The 25,439-nt window shown below is 45.7% G+C and overlaps 1 protein-coding gene across 1 annotated transcript in view; it reads right to left on the bottom strand.

Annotated features, from left to right (window-relative positions):
• The window catches only part of LOC121558335 (cyclic AMP-responsive element-binding protein 5-like), a 91,761-nt gene extending 79,008 nt beyond the window's left edge, over window positions 1-12,753 (bottom strand). The window contains exons 1-5 of the mRNA XM_045215180.1: window positions 12,716-12,753; window positions 11,967-12,073; window positions 6,694-6,771; window positions 6,187-6,280; window positions 2,632-2,753 (exon numbers count right to left, since the gene is read on the bottom strand). Of these exons, the coding sequence (XP_045071115.1) occupies window positions 2,632-2,753; window positions 6,187-6,280; window positions 6,694-6,771; window positions 11,967-12,035 (363 nt within the window). The 5' untranslated portion in view covers window positions 12,036-12,073; window positions 12,716-12,753. The remainder of the gene's footprint in view (window positions 1-2,631; window positions 2,754-6,186; window positions 6,281-6,693; window positions 6,772-11,966; window positions 12,074-12,715) is intronic.
• Window positions 12,754-25,439: the final 12,686 nt, after the last annotated feature.

Genomic DNA, 25,439 nt, shown 5'->3' with positions numbered 1-25,439 from the left:
GCCTCGACACAATCCTGTCTCGGAGCTCTACGGACAATTCTGTCAGCCGAGGCTGCCTCCCCTCCTTGTTCGGGCAGGTTTCGGCGTTCGTCGTCACCAGCTTACTAGCTGCTGCCGATCCATTTATCATCACTCCACTTATCTTGTCTAATTAATCACACACACCTGGTCCTTATCCCAAATTAGTCATTGTATAAGTGTTCCCTCTGCTTCCTTGTCTGTGTGGGTGATTGTTTGTAGTGAGCTGTTTGTAGCTCGGTTGAGCTACCCTTACCTTGTTGTTGCCAGGGTAGATATTTCCCCTGTGCCTGAGTTTTGTTGTCGCATGTTTGCGCAACTGTTTATCGACGGAATAAACTCTTTGGATGCGTATTACTCTCCTGCGCCTGACTCCTTCTATCACACGCATCACAAATTCCTTCGACCTCATGGCTTGGTTTTTGCTCTGACATGCACCGTCAACTGTGGGACCTTAGATAGACAGGTGTGTGCCTTTCCAAATCATGTCTAATCATTTGAATTTACCACAGGTGGACTCCAATCAAGTTGTAGAAACATCTCAAGGATGATCAACGGAAACAGGATGCACCTGAGCTCAATTTCGAGTCTCATAGCAAAGGGTCTGAATACTTATGTAAATAAGGTATTTCTGTTTTCAGTTTTTAATACATTTGCAAAAATGTCTAAAAACTTGTTTTCGCTTTGTCATTATGGGGTATTGTGTGTAGATTGCTGAGAAAAAAATAAGATTTAATCCATTTTAGAATAAGGCTGTTACTGTTAAATGTGGAAAAAGTCAAGGAGTCTGAATACTTTCCGAAGGCACTGTAAATACCTCACACCTAAAACAACGTAAAACAACGACCGACCTTGATTCAATAATTGTGCAGAATACTGTATAAAAAGTGAACCAACGAGGCATTCAATAAGCAGGTTTGTATTTCTTACTCTCATCTTCTCTACCTGAAGAGAAAAACCCTCACACTTGGAAAGACAATGGCCAACCTTCATTTAAATAATTGTCATTGTGCAGAATAGTGTATAGAAATGGAAGGTGGGCTTCATCAGGTTAGTCTTACTGTCATCTTGTCTACCTGATAATCAGGTTAGTTGTATTACTGTTATATTGTCTACCTGATAATCAGGTTAGTTGTCTTACTGTCATCGTGTCTACCTGATTTTTATTTATTTTATTTTATTTAACCTCTATTTAACCAGGTAAGTCAGTTGAGAACAAGTTCTCATTTACAACTGCGACCTGGCCAAGATAAAGCAAAGCAGTGCGATAAAAACAACAACAACACAGTTACATATGGGATAAACAAAACGTACAGTCAATAACACAATAGAAAATATATATACAGTGTGTGCAAATGTAGCAAGTTATGGAGGTAAGGCAATAAATAGGCCATAGTGCAAAACAATTACAATTTAGTATTAACACTGGAGTGATAGATGTGCAGAAGATGATGTGCAAATAGAGATACTGGGGTGCAAATTAGCAAAATAAATAACAATATGGGAATGAGGTAGTTGGGTGGGCTAATTTCAGATGGGCTATGTACAGATGCAGTGATCGGTAAGCTGCTCTGACAACTGATGCTTAAAGTTAGTGAGGGAGATAAGTGTCTCCAGCTTCAGAGATGTTTGCAGTTCGTTCCAGTCATTGGCAGCAGAGAACTGGAAGGAATGGCGGCCAAAGGAGGTGTTGGCTTTGGGGATGACCAGTGAGATATACCTGCTGGAACGCATACTACGGGTGGGTGTTGCTATGGTGACCAATGAGCTAAGATAAGGCGGGGATTTGCCTAGCAGTGATTTATAGATGACCTGGAGCCAGTGGGTTTGGCGACGAATATGTAGTGAGGGCCAGCCAACGAGAGCGTACAGGTCACAATGGTGGGTAGTATATGGGGCTTTGGTGACAAAACGAATGGCACTTTGATAGACTACATCCAATTTGCTGAGTAGAGTGTTGGAGGCTATTTTGTAAATTACATCGCCGAAGTCAAGGATCGGTAGGATAGTCAGTTTTACGAGGGCATGTTTGGCAGCATGAGTGAAGGAGGCTTTGTTGCGAAATAGGAAGCTGATTCTAGATTTACCTTTGGATTGGAGATTCTTAATGTGAGTCTGGAAGGAGAGTTTACAGTCTAACCAGACACCTAGGTATTTGTAGTTGTCCACATATTCTAAGTCAGACCCACCGAGAGTAGTGATTCTAGTCGGGCGGGCGGGTGCAAGCAGCGTTCGATTGAAGAGCATGCATTTAGTTTTACTAGCGTTTAAGAGCAGTTGGAGGCTACGGAAGGACTTTACAGTGTCCCAAAACTTTTTGGAGATAGTTCAAAAAGATAATCAGGGTAGTTGTTTTACTGTCATCGTGTCTACCTGATAATCAGGTTAGTTGTCTTACTGTCATCGTGTCTACCTGATAATCAGGTTAGTTGTCTTACTGTCATCGTGTCTACCTGATAATCAGGTTAGTTGTCTTACTGTCATCGTGTCTACCTGATAATCAGGTTAGTTGTTTTACTGTCATCGTGTCTACCTGATAATCAGGTTAGTTGTCTTATTGTCATCTTGTCTACCTGATAATCAGGTTAGTTGTCTTATTGTCATCTTGTCTACCTGTTTGTTGTCCTCTTCCTCCTGGGCCTTCCTGAACTCCTGTTCTATAGAACAGTCCAGCTCGCTGAACAGACCCACCTCCTCACAGTTCTTCAGGAAGCGCGTCGGGGTTGGCGTCTGGTCTGGAACACAGGAGACACCATAGAATTACATATACAACTCACTAGAACGGATATTAGCATCCTAGCAGGTAGCAAATTGACAAAAAAATTGTCTATCTTGGTCAGGAAAGCATTCATTCTAGAAACAGAAAAAAAAAAGTTAAATAGTGTATAAAACAATACATTTGTATATATATCTGCACTGCATGTTTGTTAACTAGCCGTGAGAGGGACACACACAACATTTTCAACTCTAATAATGTTAGCTAAAAATGACTTGTTTTTGTCCGTTGCCTGAACTGTTAAGTTGTGATAGTTTGTCGATAAAGAAGAACAGCTGATGAATACGAAGTGGACAGAGGCAGAGAATACGCCAAGCTAATGATCGTTCCAAATGGTTAGCAAAGCCACTCTCCTTTTACATTAGACACAGATACCACTCTCAATAGCAACATTTCAGTTAACAATGTCCAGACCTCACCTACAGAGAGGGGGGGCCCATTTGTTCCCTTTAGTCAGGCAGTGTTACTCCACTCAGCATCAGGGGGCAGAGAGACCAGAGAGACTGGATCATGTTTCAGACAGTCCAAGGTGATTTTAGGATCAAGTCCTTTTCAAAGGCTAAAAGTATACTCCACCACGGCCTGTTTATCCATTCTGGCTAGACTGGGGATTGACGACCAAAATACAGTTTGACCAAAACAGTCTGGCTTTCCCAATAGGGAGGATGAGAGCTTAACTCTTCCATTAAAACGTTTTTAAAAACTGGAGCGCCAGCGGTGTCCATTTCCAGAGAAGTATGATGACGTGACAACTCACCGCGGATGTTAGGAGAAACAGGCCAAACCTTGGTAAAATGAGGTAAGCTTTGGTGTTACATATCAAAAAGGGGAAAGGGTCTGGGGCAGTTTAAATCTCTCTGGGTGACATGTTGAAGTTGTGTTAACCCTAAACAGGAGAGTCAGACAGACAGGTGACTTATGATCGTCGACCCTCTTTCAGTAAGAGAAATGGACAGAGCAGTAAGAGAGAGAGAGTGGGGAATGAGGACACTGACTCAGCCGGGACAGAAACCTGATTCTCCTGGTCGCTCAGTGTAAATAATAAAGAAGACAATCTCAGTCAGCATCACCCTAACACACACACACACACACACACACACACACACACACACACACACACACACACACACATACATACACACAGTGCCTTCAGAAAGTATTCACACCCCTTGACTTTTTCCACATTTTGTTGTGTTACAGCCTGAATTTAAAATTGATTAAAATTTGGTTTTTTTGTCACTGGCCTACACAAAGTGGAATCATGTTTTTCAAAATGTTTACAAATTAATTAAAAATGAAAAGCTGTAATGTCTTGAGTCAATAAGTATTCACCCCCTTTGTTATGGCAAGCTTAAATAAGTTCAGGAGTAAATGGACTCACTCTGGACTCACTATGTGTGCAATAATAGTGTTTAACATGATTTTGAATGACTCCCTAATCTCTGTACTCCACACATACAATTATCTGTAAGGTCTCTCAGTTGAGCAGTGCATTTCAAACACAGATTCAACCACAAAGACCAGGGAGGTTTTCCAATAACTCGCAAAGAACGGCACCTATTGGTAGATGGGTAAAAGAAAAGAGCAGACATTGAACATCCCTTTCAGCATGATGTAAGTTATTAATTTTTTTGCAAGAATCCTTGGCAAGACTTGAAAGGGGTTGTCTAGCAATGATCAACAACCAATTTGACAGAGCTTGAATAATTTTGAAAAGAATAATGGGCAAATATTGTACAATCCAGGTGTGCAAAGCTCTTAGTGACTTACCCAGAAAGACTCACAGCTGTAATCGCTGCCAAAGGTGATTCTAACATGTATTGACTCAGGGCTGTGAATACTTATGTAAATGTGATATTTCTGTATTTAATTTTCAATACATTTGCAAAAATTCCTAAAAACATGTTTTCACTTTGTCATTATGGGGTATTGTGTGTAGATGGGTGAGAAAATGTTTTTTTATGTAATCAATTTTGAATTCAGGCTGTAGCACAACAACATGTGGAATAAGTGAAGGGGTGTGTATACTTTCTGAAGGCACTGTACATACATACATTTAGTATCCTAATTTGAGCCAATTTGCAACACTCTTTGAAGAATAACTATTTTTGGTTCCAGGTAGAACCCTTTCCACAGACGGTTCTACATGGAACCCAAAAGGGTTCTACGTGGCCCCAAAAAGGGTTCTCCCTGGAACCAAAAAGGGATCTCCTATGGGGACAGCTGAAGAACCCTTTTGGACCCATTTTTTCTAAGAGTGTACAGCAGGAAAATAATCCTGCAGCAACAGGAAAGTACAGTTATTATGTGGATTATAATTAATGGACATTTTTGTAGGGGTTGATATAGTAGAACTTCAGAAGACTTTTTAAACCTCAAATACACTTTTAAATACATCTATATATACACACACACATACACACACATACACACACACACACACACACACACACACACACACACACACACACACACACACACACACACACACACACACACACACACACCAGTCTTCTGTTGCATCAGCAGGGCTCTGTCTAGGCACTAAAGATCTGGAAGTATGATTTTGCCTTGGGATTGACACTTACAGGTGCTGTACACAGACAGTATAAATCAGGTCTTCCTTTGAACTGTGGGTCAATATGTCATCCCCAACCACACCACATCTCCTCCTCTCTGTATGGTGGGGCAGGGTGGGGGAACCCCCCTCCACCACCCCTCCACCCATTCATCCCCTCCCCACTGTCACAGCAAGACTAATGAGATCTGTGATGATGACAGGAAACCAGCGGCACAACTCAGCAAGGAAGAGAAATGTTGTCTATGACAAAACATGTATCTTAATTTGGAAAAAGGAAAAATATGAATTTCTCCGGCGATACATCAATGTCTCATTGTCCTGCTGAGCACTGCAGAACGACAAGGTATGGGTTACAGATTAGACTCAATACACAACGAAGCTTTCACCATTGGGAAATGAGGAGAGCCACAACAGAGTCGAGGTACAGTATAGCAGTCAACCACAAACTCTCCTGAACACAACGCACAGCACAGTTGGCCTGAATTCAGTCATTCATTAAGTGAATTTCATTGAATTGACTGAATCAAAAACGGAATCAACCCCAACCCTGGTGTAGGCTACACAGTTCTGTTTATAGCCTGACTTACTATATGCCTGGCGGGGACAGTTGCTACTTCCTGAGAGAGAAATACAACACTCATCTATTCCAGAACACCACGATGGGACTAGACTATATAGAGGCTGTGTCCCAAATGGCATCCTATTATGGGCCCTGGTCAAATGTAGTGCACTACATAGGGAATAGGGTGCCAGTTGGGATGCACACTAGAGAGTGATGTTACAGCATGGGATGTCTGAAGCCGTTTGTCACCTGATAACATGTTGTCGATCTTTATGGAGGGAAACTTCAGGGTCATCTCATGCTTGTGCCGGTGAATCATCAGGTGGTCCTCTGTGGGGAATCGCTGTTGGGACAGAATTATTAGATTCATTTTGGGGTAAAGAAAACTGTACTGTTAAAAAAAAGAGGATAACACAGGAAACAATAAATATAGTTCTTTTCCAATGTGGTCCTCCTCGATAAAGAACACAACCACTCAGTTCTCTACGCACAGAGTCTCAAGCCTGGAATCCAGTGATATTCAGTTATATTTTGTATGATATTCACTAGTGTGAATTCCAGGTTAAAAAGGCATGCACAGAGACAGTTAAAGGAATACTGCACTCCAGAAACAAATTCCTGTGAATTTTGTGGTTGTCTATGATCATTGAGTAAGTACAAATGTGTTGTTTTGCGGTAATCTATCTTCTTAATGTCTCCAGCATGTGGACAAAATACCTGGGAGTTTAACACTGAACATACAGTGTCGACACTCACCTGAGAACAGCCAGGGGCACTGCACACAAACTGCCTTTCCTGCTCAGAGTTCATCACTCTCACCAACTCCTCATAAGACTACAAACAGAGAGAGAGAGAGAGAGAGAAAGAGAGTGAAAGAGAGAGAGAGAGAGAGAGAGAGAGAGAGAGAGAGAGAGAGAGAGAGAGAGAGAGAGAGAGAAAAGAGGAGAGTTTAGCTCCCAGCACACATGAAGACGTAGACATCCCTTTCTTTCATTGTGTCATTCTAGATTACTCTATTGATGTTGTGCCTGAAAATAGCAGACTTCGTAGTTATTTTCAGTCGTAAACATACAAAATATAGTATTCCATTCCCTCATGGCAGTAGCCTACAGACAGGTGTTCATTAGTTCATACAGAGAGCGACAGGACATGACATCAAGAAAAAAGATGTTACAGCTTAAAGGCAGGGCCCGGCCTGGTCTCTATGACCGGGGTTGCGTCTCAAATGGCACCCTATTCCCTATAGGGCCCTGGGCTCTAGTCAAAAGTAGTGTACTATATAGGGAATAGGGTGCCATTTGGGATGGCGCCTGGGTGGGGGGAATGGGGGGGGTTGATTACGTGTGGTAGTATAGTAGGAGCAGATTAGACTAGAGTTTACAACACATATAATAGTAGGAGCAGATTAGACTAGAGTTTACAACACATATAATAGTAGGAGCAGATTAGACTAGAGTTTACAACACATATAATAGTAGGAGCAGATTAGACTAGAGTCTACAACACATATAATAGTAGGAGCAGATTAGACTAGAGTTTACAACACATATAATAGTAGGAGCAGATTAGACTAGAGTTTACAACACATATAATAGTAGGAGCAGATTAGACTAGAGTTTACAACACATATAATAGTAGGAGCAGATTAGACTAGAGTTTACAACACATATAATAGTAGGAGCAGATTAGACTAGAGTTTACAACACATATAATAGTAGGAGCAGATTAGACTAGAGTTTACAACACATATAATAGTAGGAGCAGATTAGACTAGAGTCTACAACACATATAATAGTAGGAGCAGATTAGACTAGAGTTTACAACACATATAATAGTAGGAGCAGATTAGACTAGAGTTTACAACACATATAATAGTAGGAGCAGATTAGACTAGAGTTTACAACACATATAATAGTAGGAGCAGATTAGACTAGAGTTTACAACACATATAATAGTAGGAGCAGATTAGACTAGAGTTTACAACACATATAATAGTAGGAGCAGATTAGACTAGAGTTTACAACACATATAATAGTAGGAGCAGATTAGACTAGAGTTTACAAAACATCAGCACGCATTTAACTGCTATTTCCTGGAATGACTATTTCCAGGAATGACGTGACCACAGGGACTTCATGTTTTATTCAGACTAGAGGTTCTACGTCTCACTAAGTCTTATTGCAGTCTAACCTCTACTGTCTTCTAACCAGCCCCTCCACCCTCAGCACACTGCCAGGCCATTCAGCCCTCTGGGAGACTAGGGCCTAACTGCTTAGCTGCCTGGTTTGTAGCCTGAGAGGGGGATAAAAATGTTAAAGACTCTTTTTGAAATCCTGTTTTGTCATTGATTAGGGAGCAGGCGCCCTTGTTCTTTGGATGAAAATGGGTGGGACATGTTGGAACCAAATGAATCCACTGAGAAGCACTCATACGATAAAGCCTAACACAAATTACTCTTCAAATGTACACACAGACAACCACATTAGGCCGGGATTCAATCCGATTGCTCATTCTCGACAACGGTAAATGCTGCATATATCGGCTCAATTGGAAATGGTGTTTAAAAGCCGCATTTTCCACCATGTGTGATCTGATTGAATCCCACAAAAGTGCCAATTTTTTCGTCTCTGTATTTGAATAAACTAAACATTTGAGCCAAGGCCACACATGACGTGTTCAGCATGAATACCTTCATACATGATTAACATGTGTGATTTTTTTGACCTGTACAGACTATTTCCTCTAACAAGGTCAAAACATTCAAATGGTGTGTAAAGTTAACCAGAGCCTTTTTCCTTACAGGCTACTTCTGCTAGGAAAGGTCTGGACAGGGTCCCTCTGTCAGAGGGCAAGGAGGTATGCGTCTCTATCTATCCCCCCTTCTCTCTTTTTATCCTTCTCTCTCCTTCGCTCTCTCTCTTTCTCCCTCTCTCTTCTCGTCCTTCTCTCTCTGTCTCCCGTCCCTCTCTCTCTTTCTCCCTCCCTCACCTTTTTCTCCTTCTATCACTTTACTACCTAAAACGACACTTTCCAGAGCAACAGCAACAACCTTATCGATCGAGTATTATCTAATTGTACACTTAGTGAGCCTTGGCCACTCCAAGACAAAGGAGTAGACTCTCCACATACTGTAGGTCCAATACTGGTAGTAGACTCTCCACATACTGTAGGTCCAATACTGGTAGTAGACTCTCCACATACTGTAGGTCCAATACTGGTAGTAGACTCTCCACATACTGTAGGTCCAATACTGGTAGTAGACTCTCCACATACTGTAGGTCTAATACTGGTAGCCCAGATATAATATAAAAAAGATTGGTCTGAACAGCATGATCTATTCTCTAACCTGGATACTTTCAGTTCATCAAGCTTTGTTCACTAAGTAGAATTCTTCTCACAGTATTATCAACAACTTAAACTAGTCCATCAAGTGTTTTGACAATCTGATTCGGCTTATGTTCCAAAAGCTTCTCTCCAAATGTCAATCCGAAAACCACCAGACTAATATCCAAAGAGAAACATTTTATATTCCATTTCCACACGTTAGGCCTAAACTTTATTCACAAGTCATTACCAGAATAGGGAAAATTATTGATGTGGGGCTTTTCTTTCAGAAATACCTCAACTCAACATGTTGAAAAGGAAATTCAAACCATCATACACATAAAACACTGAAACAAGGGCTCCATGTAAGCCCCAGTGAGTTGTCCCAATTGCTGCTCTCGCCTCTAAATCGCCAGAGCACAACGCCTTTTCCCTTCAATGGGGCACTTGGCTTTCACTTGATATAGATGTTTTAGTTTAGCAGAGGAAATTTGGTTACACTTTACATTAACTGGGTCCCGATGTGAGAGAGGGGAAGGATTAGCGAGCGGAGTACGATTTCAACAGGGACCAGGGAACAAACTCTCCAGGTAAGGCACATATTACAATTCATACAGTATGGTGTGTGTTTGGCGTGTGTGTGATCGGTGTGTGTGTGTGTGTGTTCGGCGTGTGTGTGTTCGGCATGTGTGTGTGTTCGGTGTGTGTTTGGCGTGTGTGTGATCGGTGTGTGTGTGTGGCGTGTGTGTGTTCGGCGTGTGTGTGTTCGATGTGTGTTTGGCGTGTGCGTGATCGGTGTGTGTGTGTGTTCGGCGTGTGTGAAGGGGGGGGGGCCTTCAACAGCGCAGGTTCATGGTGGGATCACAGCGAGCCCTGAGGCGAGGAACACGGCTCGCTCAGACAATGCTGTGTGTGCTGTCAACTCCTCATGTAGGCCTTATAGTACACTGTAAACACACAGGACAGAGGGGCCCCTGAGAGGCAACCCTCAATCACTGTCAATCACCACCTCTCTGTCCCCGCACGGTGTGTAAACTGTGTGTGTGTGTGTGTATGTGTGTGTGTGTGTGTGTGTGTGTGAACTTCCAACAAGCATAGAGACTTCTCCACCCCAGGGCTCCACCAGTCAACACACTCACATCCACATAGAGGATAACAAGGAGTTAACTAACACTGAGCTGCGGAGGGCCGCGGTATATACACACTCAGCATAGGGCCTTTTTACACTACCACAATACCTGAAGTCAGATCTGCCTTTATTTATAGAAGGGACTGTGATTGTGTGGACGGTATCACTCATGGCAAATTGTATGAATCATCTTCTTTATAATTATGTTATTAGAGTTTGTTTTTGTAAAAGTAGGCTATTAAAATTGTTTTTTTTTCTCATAAAAATGCAAACATGTTGCTAACAGTTCAAACATTTTGCAGACTCTCTTATCCAGAGTGACTTACTGTAGTAAGTGGATACATTTTTGTACTTTTTCCCTATATTGGTCCCCTGTGTGAATCGAACCCACAACCCTGGCGTTGCAAGCGCCATGCTCTACCAACTGAGCCACACGGGACCCTAACAAACCCAAAGTATAATATGTAAAACCATGAGGATTATTATAACATCACATCCTAATCTTTACCTGGTTGAATAGACTCAAAATCATAACCTGGAAAGTGCTCAAATTTACAGCTGGTCAAATGCACACAAACAGTGGTGTATACCTGTTGTATTCACTTAACTTAATTGAAGAAGTTAACTTAGGTAGTTGATTAAGTAAATTCTTTATTCTGTGTTACTGTGCTAATTATTTTATACCAATGTTTATGATCATGGTAGCTTATCTATAGTGACAGATTTGATTAATATCTTCATATATAATAATTAAATTAGAAATAAACACATTTTTAAGAAGTATACTTCAGTCTACCTCTGTCTTGTGTTAGATGTATTTTTATTTTACCCACTATAATAATAATTATTCTGTCAATAACAATGAACTTTTTTCAATCTTACCTCCATCAGTCAGACCAGTTATTTTCAGTAGGCCTTAATTCCAGTACACTCTCTTTCCCTAACTTCTAGTAGTCTTATAACGATTATTTTTTCTTTTAAGTTATATGCCTCAAATAATTTTGGTAATGTTCTATTTAATTTAGGCTATTTAATGTGAGTTTCTATTTTATTTATGAAGATGGATTCATCATCAGATATTATAATGTTGCACATGAATCATATTTAGTTAAACCACTAACACAATAATATTAGTTATTAACATTAACATTATCATTATCATCATCTTCATCATTAGTGAATAGTAATTGCAGAAGAGAGGCACCACAGTAAACGTACAGAGAGAGATTGTTTTATAGATATAGGCTACAATTTAAAAAAAACAACTGGAAACTGATAAATGGAGAATGGTTCGCCATCATTTAAACTCAATGACAATCTAATCATAAGATTAAAACATATTTTTCAGCCGCAGGCACTTAAAGTCAAGTGTGCCCCGTCAGCAGAACCCCTCTGGAACCTTCAATAGCTCGGCGGCGGTTAATCAAATAGCGACTGCTGGCTTGCAGAATGACGTAATGTTTCGGTTAGATTCCTCTTCAAAATGAAATGTGAACAGTATTATAGGCTACCACAGTATCATAAACATGTATTGGTATTATGGATGGAATGACAGCTCCTCTTAAGCTACTTTTACCATTGTCGAGGACGTGACCGTTCGTAAACTGCACAGGACAACATCTAGACGTGGGCTGCATCCATCCATGGATGGGACAGGGGAACAATGATGCAAAATTCTGCAAACTTGAGAATCATTAAAAATATTACTTTGTAATGCTCTACAAAAAATGGCTAAGTCGACTCCTATAGGTTAGCCCACCCTGTGTCAGTATTTGCAGTTGATAACCATTGCGAACTAATTCCTCCAAATATTGTCTTTAGTAATTGCGCACCATAGGCTACCCTGCACTGACACATCGCTCGATACTACTGTCGATACTACACATAGTTAACCTACTCACACATACAGTTTGTGGGGTAAATTACTATGGTAGTTAATAGCTACGGTACGGCACTGACAGCTCGCGAGCAGCGAGCATCACTTGACATCTCCGTGCTCAACTTCAACAACATTCAACAGTCAGTCCACGCGCGTCCTGAAACTTCTAAGTATTGCACTGAGATGGCAAGCCTGCTACTATACGAAGAAATAACTGACATAAACACAATTCTGCTCATAATACAATATGCACGAGACAACAGACAATAATATTAAATCAAACAAATCTACAGAACGCCGCAGCATTCAGTCGATGCGATTCTCTGAGCAACTTGTCACATCAACCGAAGTGAAAATATAACAACACAACTGTACAAAACGAAATTAACAATCTATAATTGCAAGTTTATAATTTACTGTAGTGGAATGCAATTCTTTTAACTTACCAAACAAGTGTAGAAAATATGCAACAGTCTCTCAGAAGGAACCACGTTGGACTGAGAAAAGATTACAATACGTTCTATTTAGAGAAGCATTACGTCACCCCTCGGTGACGTCACGTGGGATTCCTGAACTTCTAAATCATTGTGGTCCGCTTGGAGGCGGGCTGTTGGGGCGAGCAAGGCAGAGTTTGGGACGTAAGGTAGGGCACACAACTGAGAGGGTACCCCACTATCAACTTGCCCCAATACTTATTTAAAGGCTACCCTATACAAAAACATGTTTTATCATAGGGTATTCACCTCTTGTTTGCAAAAAAAAACGGATCAGCCAGAATAGTGGCTGCTTTTAAGATGGTAAATAAAGTTTACATTGAAATTTATATTTCATGTTTTAATATACAGTAGTATAGAAGACCGATAGCAATTCAATTCATTTCCAATTACCCAAGTTCACAAATACAAGTAAGTTACCCTTGAATAGCAGACTTGGACCTTGTCTTAGAGAGAGAGAGAGAGAGAGAGAGAGAGAGAGAGAGAGAGAGAGAGAGAGAGAGAGAGAGAGAGAGAGAGATAGTGAGAGAGAGCGAGATAATGTTTTCCTCTCTCCATCTTCTACCTCTTAATAATGAATAATCATGCCGCTGCCTTGAGTAAATAAATAATTGGAGACATTATATCTACCTCTAAGTGTTGGATTTAAGAGATGGTGTTACACAGACAAAGAACAAGTGAGATATTTGTCCTGGCATAATGCTAGGTAGGCTAGAGGTAATGTGATGCAGGAGAAATCAAGGACAGACAGAACATCATCCTGGTTCTACCATCAAACTAAACAGCCTTCTGTCTGTAGAACATCATCCTGGTTCTACCATCAACTAAACAGCCTTCTGTCTGTAGAACATCATCCTAGTTCTACCATCAAACTAAACAGCCTTCTGTCTGTAGAACATCATCCTGGTTCTACCATCAAACTAAACAGCCTTCTGTCTGTAGAACATCATCCTGGTTCTACCATCAAACTAAACAGCCTTCTGTCTGTAGAACATCATCCTAGTTCTACCATCAAACTAAACAGCCTTCTGTCTGTAGAACATCATCCTGGTTCTACCATCAAACTAAACAGCCTTCTGTCTGTAGAACATCATCCTGGTTCTACCATCAAACTAAACAACCATCTGTCTGTAGAACATCATCCTGGTTCTACCATCAAACTAAACAGCCTTCTGTCTGTAGAACATCATCCTGGTTCTACCATCAAACTAAACAACCATCTGTCTGTAGAACATCATCCTGGTTCTACCATCAAACTAAACAGCCTTCTGTCTGTAGAACATCATCCTGGTTCTACCATCAAACTAAACAGCCTTCTGTCTGTAGAACATCATCCTGGTTCTACCATCAAACTAAACAGCCTTCTGTCTGTAGAACATCATCCTGGTTCTACCATCAAACTAAACAGCCTTCTGTCTGTAGAACATCATCCTGGTTCTACCATCAAACTAAACAACCATCTGTCTGTAGAACATCATCCTGGTTCTACCATCAAACTAAACAGCCTTCTGTCTGTAGAACATCATCCTGGTTCTACCATCAAACTAAACAACCATCTGTCTGTAGAACATCATCCTGGTTCTACCATCAAACTAAACAACCATCTGTCTGTAGAACATCATCCTGGTTCTACCATCAAACTAAACAACCATCTGTCTGTAGAACATCATCCTGGTTCTACCATCAAACTAAACAGCCTTCTGTCTGTAGAACATCATCCTGGTTCTACCATCAAACTAAACAACCATCTGTCTGTAGAACATCATCCTGGTTCTACCATCAAACTAAACAACCATCTGTCTGTAGAACTCGTACATACCCTTTCTATCTATGGCACTTCTCCATGTTTATGTCAGGGGGGTGGTTTGTGTGCACATTAAATGGATGACACACAAGAGAGGTGCTTAGTGATGGATATGGACAATTGAGTTGCCTGTCACTTGTACAATGATCATCCCTTCTCCCTCACTGCCCCCTAATTCTGTCACTCTCTAAGATACGCTCATGTTTCCAGACAGAGCAGTATTATGTTTCCTCTACTCTGCCATTATTTATTTCATCTGTTAATGCAGGAGCCAGGAGGATAGGTAAATCACTTAATGATATTGAGTCTTATTCATGCAACTGTTTGCAGCTATCCTACATATCATCACTTCCTCAATTTTTCTTTATAAATGTGACACAGGCCTAAAGAGACATGAAATGTGATGACATGCTGGATGACATTGTCTTTAAAAATAGTCCTCCCTGATATGGACAGTGTATCAAGAGGTATTATCACCATCATGTAATTTAATAGAAAGGCCATGTAAACAATGTCACCACCACTACCACCACCACCAGGATCATTGAAATTGAAGCCTCGGTTAAAATGTACAATAAAAAAAGCCCCAGACATCTGGGTGCTGAAAAATCATGCAAATTGGAGCTGAGTGTGACCTGCTGGTGGCGGCTTGTAGGCTTGGCTGGGGGGCTGGGCTGGGGGTTGGGAGGCTGGGCTGGGGGACTGGGGGACTGGGGGCCTGGAAGGCTGGGAGGCTGGGAGGCTGGGCTGGGGGACTGGGGGCCTGGAAGGCTGGGGGGCTGGGAGGCTGGGCTGGGGGACTGGGGGACTGGGGGCCTGGAAGGCTGGGGGTTGGGAGGCTGGGCTGGGGGACTGGGGGCCTGGGGGCCTGGAAGGCTGGGAGGCTGGGAGGCTGGGCTGGGGGACTGGGGGGCCTGGAAGGCTGGGGGGTTGGGAGGCTGGGCTGGGGGACTGGGGGACTGGGGGCCTGGAAGGCTGGGAGGCTGGGAGGCTGGGCTGGGGGACTGGGGGACTGGAAGGCTGGGAGGCTGGGAGGCTGGGCTGGGGGACTGGGGGACTGGGGGCCTGGAAGGCTGGGAGGCTGGGAGGCTGGGCTGGGGGACTGGGGGCCTGGAAGGCTGGGGGGGCTGGGAGGCTGGGCTGGGGGACTGGGGGGCTGGGGGACTGGGGGCCTGGAAGGCTGGGAGGCTGGGAGGCTGGGCTGGGGGACTGGGGGCCTGGAAGGCTGGGGGGCTGGGAGGCTGGGCTGGGGGACTGGGGGGACTGGGGGCCTGGAAGGCTGGGGGTTGGGAGGCTGGGCTGGGGGACTGGGGGCCTGGAAGGCTGGGGGTTGGGAGGCTGGGCTGGGGGACTGGGGGACTGGGGGCCTGGAAGGCTGGGGGTTGGGAGGCTGGGCTGGGGGACTGGGGGACTGGGGGACTGGGGGACTGGGGGCCTGGGAGGCTGGGAGGCTGGGAGGCTGGGAGGCTGGGAGGCTGGGAGGCTTGGGGGCTGGGAGGCTGGGGCGCTGGGAGGCTGGGGGCTGGTGGGCTGGGAGGCTGGGCTGGGGGGTTGGGAGGCTGGGAGGCTGGGCTGGGGGCTGGGAGGCTGGGAGGCTGGGCTGGGGGGCTGGGGGGCTGGGAGGCTGGGCTGGGTTGCTGGCTGATTGACTGGGCTGGCTGGCTGGGCGGCTGTGATGTCTGACTGAGACCGAGACCATCCAGGCACCAGCGTGTAGCCCTACTCTCCCTCTCCTCTCATCTTCCCCTCTCCTCCTCTCCTTGGTCCCAGCCTGGGGATTAATGACTGTCTCCTCTCCTCCTCTCCTTGGTCCCAGCCTGGGGATTAATGACTGTCTCCTCTCCTCCTCTCCTTGGTCCCAGCCTGGGGATTAATGACCTTTCTCCTCTCCTCCTCTCCTTGGTCCCAGCCTGGGGATTAATGACTGTCTCCTCTCCTCCTCTCCTTGGTCCCAGCCTGGGGATTAATGACTGTCTCCTCTCCTCCTCTCCTTGGTCCCAGCCTGGGGATTAATGACTGTCTCCTCTCCTCCTCTCCTTGGTCCCAGCCTGGGGATTAATGACTGTCTCCTCTCCTCCTCTCCTTGGTCCCAGCCTGGGGATTAATGACTGTCTCCTCTCCTCCTCTCCTTGGTCCCAGCCTGGGGATTAATGACTGTCTCCTCTCCTCAAAGAGAGAGAGATGTTTACCGCTGCACCGTGTCGTCCAGGACGGCGCAGGCAGCAGCACTAAGAGGTCTTTGTCACAGAAACAATAACGCCGACTGAAACGCCTCCATAACTCAGGAGCCTCTCCCGCCTGGCTCTTTTAAGAAGAGCTTTAATCAACGTTTATGACACCCTTTTGTCCTTTATTGCCTATATATTTCCAGAACAATCCAAACATCATATCCCCGGAGAACGGGACTATTAACGGTAAAAGAGGCATACAGTGAGGGGTCGTTGACCTCCACTAAAGGAGATTTGATCAATATTGTACGGGACGTCGTTTTAGCCTACCTCCTCCTCCTCCTGAATGTGTGCTTTGCTTTCCACAGTGCTTTTTGAATGGGATCACCTTGGAAAGGTTTCTTAAAGCACGCCCCTATGAAGACAGTGGTGTACTGTACTGTTTAATACCTGGGCAGGGCTGTGGATGGCTTCTCTGTTTGATCTTGTTGATGGAATGCTACAGTGTCAGGGGGTTGACCTCTTTCCTCTTTCCATACCTTGGGAAATGATGGCTGGTTTGTGCCTGCAGGGCTGGAAACGTTGAGGCGTTAGGCTTTATGTAATACTGTAACATACATAGCCTTTCCTCTGTACAGTCCCTCAATATGGCAATGGCTATGTCCCAATGGCACCCTATTCCCTTTAAAGTGCACTACTTTTGACCAGTGCCCAGGTCAAATGTAGTACATTACATAGGGAGAGGGGGCCATTTGGGACGGAGACAATGCGTACCTTAGGCAGAGCCAGACATTTACCTGTTACTGTAATACATAGGCCTTTGTATTCTTTTTAATGTATCATCTGTAGCTACATTGATGTTGACTAATGTCTTGGTGCGCTGCAAAGGTACAAAGGGAGGCAACTCATGAGTTTTTATGTCCAGACAATAGAAGATTATGATATGAGAATGTCATATTTATTATATGCAGTATTAGGAATACATTGAAGATTTAGGATATAATAATATGGATAATAGGATATAACAGCAATGTTTTGTTTGTTGGTGAAAAGTTGAGCCTTGTACAGAACCATAGTACCTTAATGTATAGAGTAATGATATCCAGGTATGCACATAATGATGTCATTAGCAAGTATCCGATGGTTTGTTTTCGCTTGCTCTTTCAAGAGATCCAATTTCATGTGAGGACATATTGCAATTGCTCGCTGCGTTGAAAATGCAATATTTCAACTTGGTGTGTAAACTCTAAGCTGCCCTTCCAGCACTGATAACTACGCCATATTACACTTGATAAATAAACACAAGGTATGGATTTGGAATTTAAACAAATACTGGGTTCCCAGGAGGTCTTCTGCTCTGCTAAACCTGTGGGTCTGATACTTTCCTCCTAGTGCTTATTTTGGGGGCTTTGTGACATTTTCTTTGGGATCAGAAGCTTCTCTGTCTAGCCAAGATATATGGCTTTGCATGAACAGGACAGGTCAGCCTTGTAAAATAAGTCTTCTCACCTCAATGGGACTTCCTGAATAAATAAAGATAAAATACAAAATAAAATGAACATGATTTCAACGGTCATAGAGCAGTTATGGACCAGAACCGTGGTAGTGGGATTCAGTAGATAAATCCATAAGGATATCTGTGGAAGTTATAATTCCCAATCAAATACTTACAGTAGTTTGTCTTCCCCTCAATACCACATAGTATAGAACTAGTGTGTGGGTTGGTTTGCCACAGAGATTCAACGTCTTCACTAAATCTCTGATGCAGAAAATCACACATAACAGCTATGACCTCATCCGCTTTTATGAGCTGTAATGAATTGCACAGTAGTGAATGATGTCTGATTAGTAGCAGCTTTACTCATCAAGAACAACCATGGACAAATAGCCGTGGAGACTGAAGAGGCAGCAGTGGCAGCATTTCATATGAAAGGCCTTGACTCTCTCTCTCTCAAACAGTACAGGGCGATGACTGTGATGTCATTATGCCATGACGCTTTCACTGTAAAGATCCCACACTACTCAGCCCAGCAGCCCTGGGTTGTGTCCCAAATTACACCCTATTCCCTATATAGTGCACTACTTTTAACCAGGTCCCTTCCCTATAGAGTGCACTACTTTTGACCAGAGCCCCACATAGGGAATAGGGTGTCATTTGGGACGCAGCCCTGGAAAAAACAGGTTTACCAGTAGCAAGCATGATGCTGCCAGTTCTGATGCTGCCTGAACTGGGCCGGTGAGGAGGACCCAGTCCATTACACCACCACCGGGCACACAACCAGGGCTGAGCCATGTGCCAAAGAACGTGAAAGGAAAAGTAAGGAGAGAAGGAAAGGTACTGTAGCTTTGGTAGGAATGGATGGAAGAGTTTTACTTCCTTAATTAACCCTCTTCTTTCCTATGTGGAACATAAGGCTTCCATGAGAGAGCGCTACTGTTGCCAATATCCTGCCTTTTTGGTGATGGTTTTCCATGACAGACCACAGTCCTTCCCTGCCTCCTACGTCCGGTTCTGGGTGGAAGAGTAGAGGAGGGGAAGGTACAACATGGTTGGTTTATTTTTCATGTTGAACTGAAGTGAGAGAGAGTTCATCAGTTGTGACAGGGCCTCAGGCCTGCAATCTGAGGTAGACTACAGATGTCACTTTTTCCCTGTGGATTGCTGTGTGCACTCATGGTCAACCTTCTGCACTGTGTCTGTATGACTTTGTTTGTTGACAGCAATGTCTTTCATTTCTGAAAACAATAAATATGAAAACAATAAATGCTGATCACGCCTTATGTAGAGGATGCCCATTTCATAATAATCCTGTTTGTATTTAGTCAGTCCTGTAGGAAGCTTTCTGTAGGTAGGGGCCCAATGTATAATTATTTATTTTTCTGTTTTCTGTCACACACTCCCACCCTGTGGTCATTACCAAGAACTGTCCAAGAAAGAAGTGAAATATATTTTCATCTTACATTTAATATTTAAGTCATTTAGCAGACGCTCTTATCCAGAGCCACTTACAAATTGGTGCATTTCAACATCTCTCTTAGATGTCTGTCTGTCAAACACACACACACACACACACACACACACACACACACACACACACACACACACACACACACACACACAGACACAGAAAGAGATATACACACACACGTGTCCACACAGTGAAAAACAAAACTATAGCATGAAAGAAAGAGAAGGTTAGCCACTACATGTAAACATAAACAGTGAATATTTTTGAAATATGAATACATAACTAAAAGACTAACCTCAATAGAGGACAGGTTCAATACTGCTTGGACCCCCATCAACATTTCTCTAAACACAAACTGCAAACAAAAATACATTACTGCAGTGGCATAACTTTCTACGCAATAAATAGTATTTTTGTTTGAATAAACAAACACTGATAATCAAAGCAAATAGATACCAAAACAGCATTGGTACTCTCAACCTGTGACGATCCCGGCTGTCTGAGTCGGGTCCTGTCTGGTGACTAGTGTTCCTGCTCGTATTCTCCAGTTTCCCGAGGGTTCGGGAACGCTCCGGGGAGCGCTCTGGTTTTCCGCACCTGCATCCCATCAGCAATCTGCACACCTGGTCCTGATCATCACCCTTCTTAGGCTCTGGCCCAACATCCAGTTCCTGCCGGATCGTTAGCCATGAACAGTATGTTGTCAGCGTATCAGTCTCTGAGCCAGTAGTGTTAGTTTTGTTGTTTTGCACCTTTTTGACTTGCTGTGTACTGACCTCCGTTTTGTTCTGTCTGCAGTCTCTCACCCGGAACCTTCACCCAACCTCTGCCTGATGGTCGGCGGCTGCCGAGCCAGTACCGGACCAACCACTGCACCCTCAACAACCCATCCACGCCACCCGCTCTGTTCCCTGGATTATTCAGCTTCACTCGGACTCTATTAATAAACACTCACCTTTGTCTCACGTACCGTGTCCTGGTCTGCTTCTGGGTTCTGGCTTAGTTAACCGTGACAGAACGATCCGGCCAGTAATGAACCCAGCGGACCTGGACTCTGTTCGCCATGCTATTACCCAGCAGGAGAAGATGTTGGGCCATCATAGCACGGTACTACAGGAGATCGCGTTGTCAGTTCGGAACCTTTCTACCGGTCTGACGGAGGTCCAGAACCAACGCAAGTGTCCGGTGGAGGATCCACTACCGGTTTCACCCATCTCGCCTGCCGCTTCTGAAGCTGTGTCCATCCGTGAGCCCAAGGTTCCGACGCCGGATAAGTATGAGGGAGAGCTGGGAAGATGCCGTTCCTTCCTTATGCAGTGTGGACTAGTGTTCGATCTACAGCCCTACTCTTATGCCACAGACAAGGCTAGGATAGCCTTTGTGATTGAGTTGCTGCGTGGTCGAGCGCTGGAGTGGGCTTCAGCCGTTTGGGAACGACAGGATCCCTGCATGGCTTCATACCAGGGGTTCACGGCCGAGATGAGGAAGCTCTTCGACCATTCCGTCCGAGGGAGGGACGCAGCTAGGCGCCTGTTTTCGCTTCGCCAAGGAACTCGTAGCGTGGCCGACTTCGTGATCGAGTTCAAGACGTTGGCTGTGGAGAGTGGGTGGAACGAGGAGTCTCTGCAAGCGGCCTTTTACCAGGGTCTGTCGGAGCAGCTCAAGGATGAGTTGATCTCCTATCCGGAGCCTAGTGACCTGGACAGCTTGGTAGCTTTGTCTATTCGGGTGGATAATCGAGTCCGAGAGCGAAGGAGGGAGAAGCAATGGGTTCCGTCCAACCGATCAGCTTCTCAGGATCCAGTCGGGTCGTCAAACTGCGCGGCTCGCTAAAGTTGGGAGGACTTTTAGCGAGCCAGTTTCGACCTCTCAATACCTCTGTCAGACCCCGTTTCCCGGCTACCCTTATGAACAGGAATCAGAGCTTAGCGATTAACGCTTTTATCGATTCAGGTGCCGATGGAAGCTTTCTAGATGCCGAGTTGGTGGAACAGCTGGGGCTTTCCAAGGAGCAATTGCCGGAAGCCATTGAAGCTACCACTCTGAACGGCAGTAGTCTGGCACGTATCACGATGAGGACTGAACCGGTTAAGATGCGGTTGTCGGGGAATCATTCTGAGATGATTTCATTCTTCATTCTGCCGTCTTCCCATGTTCCTCTGGTCCTTGGATACCCCTGGCTGAAGGAACACAATCCCACGTTCGATTGGGTGACGGGCAAGGTAACGAGTTGGAGCCTTGATTGTCATGCTAACTGTCTCAAGACTGCCTGCCCCCATTCGGTTCCCAGTCAGGTGATTGAGGCTAAACCCCCAGATTTGTCCCTGGTTCCCGAGACATATCACGATTTGGGGGAAGTTTTCAGTAAGCAGAAGGCTCTGTCACTCCCCTCCCCACCGACCATATGATTGTGCCATCAACCTGGTCCCTGGAGCTGTCTACCCCAAGGGAAGGTTATACAGTATCTCCCGACCTGAACGTGAGGCGTTGGAGACCTACATCAAGGAGTCCCTAGCTGCTGGTCTCGTTCGTCCCTCGTCATCACCCCCTGGGGGCAGGATTCTTCTTTGTGGGTAAGAAGGATGGCTCTCTTCGACCGTGTATTGATTATCGGGGGTTGAATGACATCACGGTCAAGAACAAGTATCCCCTGCCCTTGATGAGTTCTGCCTTCGACTCCTTACAGGGTGCTACGGTGTTCACCAAGCTAGACCTACGCAATGCGTATCACCTGGTCCGGATCAGAGAGGGGGACGAGTGGTTGACGGGTTTCAATACACCGATGGGTCACTTCGAGTATCAGGTGATGCCGTTTGGACTGACCAATGCTCCAGCGGTATTCCAGAGTATGGTGAACGACGTCCTGAGAGATATGATCGGTCTCTTTGTGTTTGTTTACCTGGATGACATTCTGATCTTCTCGAAGGAACCTTCCGACCACGTCCAGCATGTCCGGCAGGTTCTGCAGCGATTGTTGGAGAATCGCCTGTTTGTGAAGGCCGAGAAGTGCGAGTTTCACGCCCACACGACATCCTTTCTCGGGTACATCATCTCCAGGGGAGAGATTAGGATGGACCAGGAGAAGGTTAGAGCGGTTCTGGAATGGGCCCAGCCCGGTACGAGATTGCAGCTCCAGAGATTTTTGGGGTTTGCGAATTTCTACCGCAGATTCATCCGGGATTACAGCCGTGTGGCCGCTCCGTTAACTGCCTTGACTTCCAGCATCAGGACCTTCAAGTGGAATCCGGAGGCGGATCGAGCGTTTCTGGATTTGAAGAGGCGATTCACCAACGCACCGATTCTCTCTCAACCGGACACGGCCCGTCAGTTCGTCGTTGAAGTGGACCCGCGTCTGATGTGGGAGTTGGCGCCATCCTGTCGCAGCGATGCTCCACGGACAGTAAACTCCATCCCTGCGCCTACTACTCTCGTCGCCTTTCGCCTGCGGAGAGGAATTACGATGTGGGTAACCGGGAGCTTCTCGCGGTGAAACTTGCCTTGGAGGAGTGGCGCCACTGGTTGGAGGGGGCGGAGCAACCGTTTATTGTCTGGACGGACCACAAGAATCTTGCTTACGTGCAATCGGCTAAACGTCTCAACTCCCGTCCAGGCCAGGTGGGCGTTGTTTTTCGGACGATTCAAGTTTGCCCTGACGTTCCGACCTGGATCTAAGAACGGCAAGGCGGACGCCTTGTCCCGGATGTTCTCCAAGACGGAGGAGAGTGGGTCCAAGACCGAGACAATCCTCCCCCGGAACTGCGTCGTGGGAGCAGTTATGTGGAAGATTGAGGAGGAGGTGCTGGCGGCCCTTCGGACTCAGCCCGGTCCCGGTAACGGTCCACCCGGTCGGTTGTTTGTGCCTGAGTCGGTTCGTCCTGCTGTCCTCAAATGGTCCCACGCCAGCAAGATGGCTTGTCACCCTGGCGTGGCTCGGACTATGGCGTTTCTTCGCAGACGTTTTTGGTGGCCTGCCATGGCCGAGGATACTCGGGGTTTTGTTGCTGCCTGTCCAGTGTGTGCGCAGAATAAGAGTACCAATCGGCCCAGCTCTGGACTACTTCACCCCCTTCCTATTCCCCGGCGACCATGGTCGCATCCGGCCCTGGACTTCGTCACGGGGTTGCCCGCTTCTGAGGGGAACACGGTCGTTCTGACTATCGTGGACAGATTCAGCAAGTTCGCCCACTTTGTGCCAATTGCCAAGCTTCCCTCTGCCTCGGAGACGTCCGAGATCCTGGTTAGGGAGGTTTTCAGGGTCCACGGTTTGCCCAGTGATATCGTTTCCGACCGTGGCCCTCAGTTTACCTCTGCTGTCTGGAAGTCCTTCTGTTTGGCCATTGGAGCTACGGTCAGTCTCACATCTGGTTTTCACCCCCAATCCAATGGTCAGGCGGAGAGAGCCAACCAGAAGATGGAATCAACGCTACGCTGTCTGGTCTCTTCCAACCCCCACCTCCTGGGTCTCTCAGTTGCCTTGGGTTGAGTATGCCCACAATACTCTTCCTACATCTGCCACTGGGATGTCTCCCTTCCAGTGCCTGTATGGCTACCAACCTCCCCTGTTTCCTTCTCAGGAGAAGGAGCTCTCAGTGCCTTCTGTTCAGGCCCATATTCGGCGTTGCCACCGGACCTGGCATCGGGCCAGAAAGGCACTCCTTAGAGTTTCGGACCGGTATCAGCTCCAGGCGAATCGTCGCCGGATTCCCGCTCCCACCTATACCATCGGAGATAGGGTTTGGTTGGCCACACGGGATCTTCCGTTACGGACTGAGTCTAGGAAGTTGTTACCGAAGTTCATTGGTCCGTTTGTGGTGGAGAAGGTGATCAATCCAGTGGCAGTTCGACTCAAACTACCGAGGACGCTCAGAGTCCATCCCACCTTTCATGTCTCCTGCCTCAAGCCTGTCTTCCTCAGTCCTCTGTTGCCTCCTCCGCCTCCTCCTCCTCCTCCTCGGATGATCGGAGGTGGTCCTGCCTACACGGTGCGTCGCATCATGGATTCCAGACGGCGGGGCCGGGGTTTCCAGTATCTCGTGGACTGGGAGGGGTATGGCCCTGAAGAGAGGAGTTGGATTCCGCGGCGACAGGTCCTAGACGCAGACCTCATCAGTGACTTCTACCGCCTCCATCCTGGCGCTCCGGGAAGTCCGCCCGGTGGCGTTCGTCGGAGGGGGGGTACTGTGACGATCCCGGCTGTCTGAGTCGGGTCCTGTCTGGTGACTAGTGTTCCTGCTCGTATTCTCCAGTTTCCCGAGGGTTCGGGAACGCTCCGGGAGCGCTCTGGTTTTCCGCACCTGCATCCCATCAGCAATCTGCACACCTGGTCCTGATCATCACCCTTCTTAGGCTCTGGCCCAACATCCAGTTCCTGCCGGATCGTTAGCCATGAACAGTATGTTGTCAGCGTATCAGTCTCTGAGCCAGTAGTGTTAGTTTTGTTGTTTTGCACCTTTTTGACTTGCTGTGTACTGACCTCCGTTTTGTTCTGTCTGCAGTCTCTCACCCGGAACCTTCACCCAACCTCTGCCTGATGGTCGGCGGCTGCCGAGCCAGTACCGGACCAACCACTGCACCCTCAACAACCCATCCACGCCACCCGCTCTGTTCCCTGGATTATTCAGCTTCACTCGGACTCTATTAATAAACACTCACCTTTGTCTCACGTACCGTGTCCTGGTCTGCTTCTGGGTTCTGGCTTAGTTAACCGTGACACAACCAGACACAGCATAGCAACG

Source organism: Coregonus clupeaformis, unplaced genomic scaffold, assembly GCF_020615455.1.
Source record: "Coregonus clupeaformis isolate EN_2021a unplaced genomic scaffold, ASM2061545v1 scaf0386, whole genome shotgun sequence".
Lineage (NCBI taxonomy): Eukaryota > Metazoa > Chordata > Actinopteri > Salmoniformes > Salmonidae > Coregonus > Coregonus clupeaformis.
Note: the sequence above shows the minus strand (reverse complement) of the source record. Positions and strands in the feature narration are given on the sequence as shown.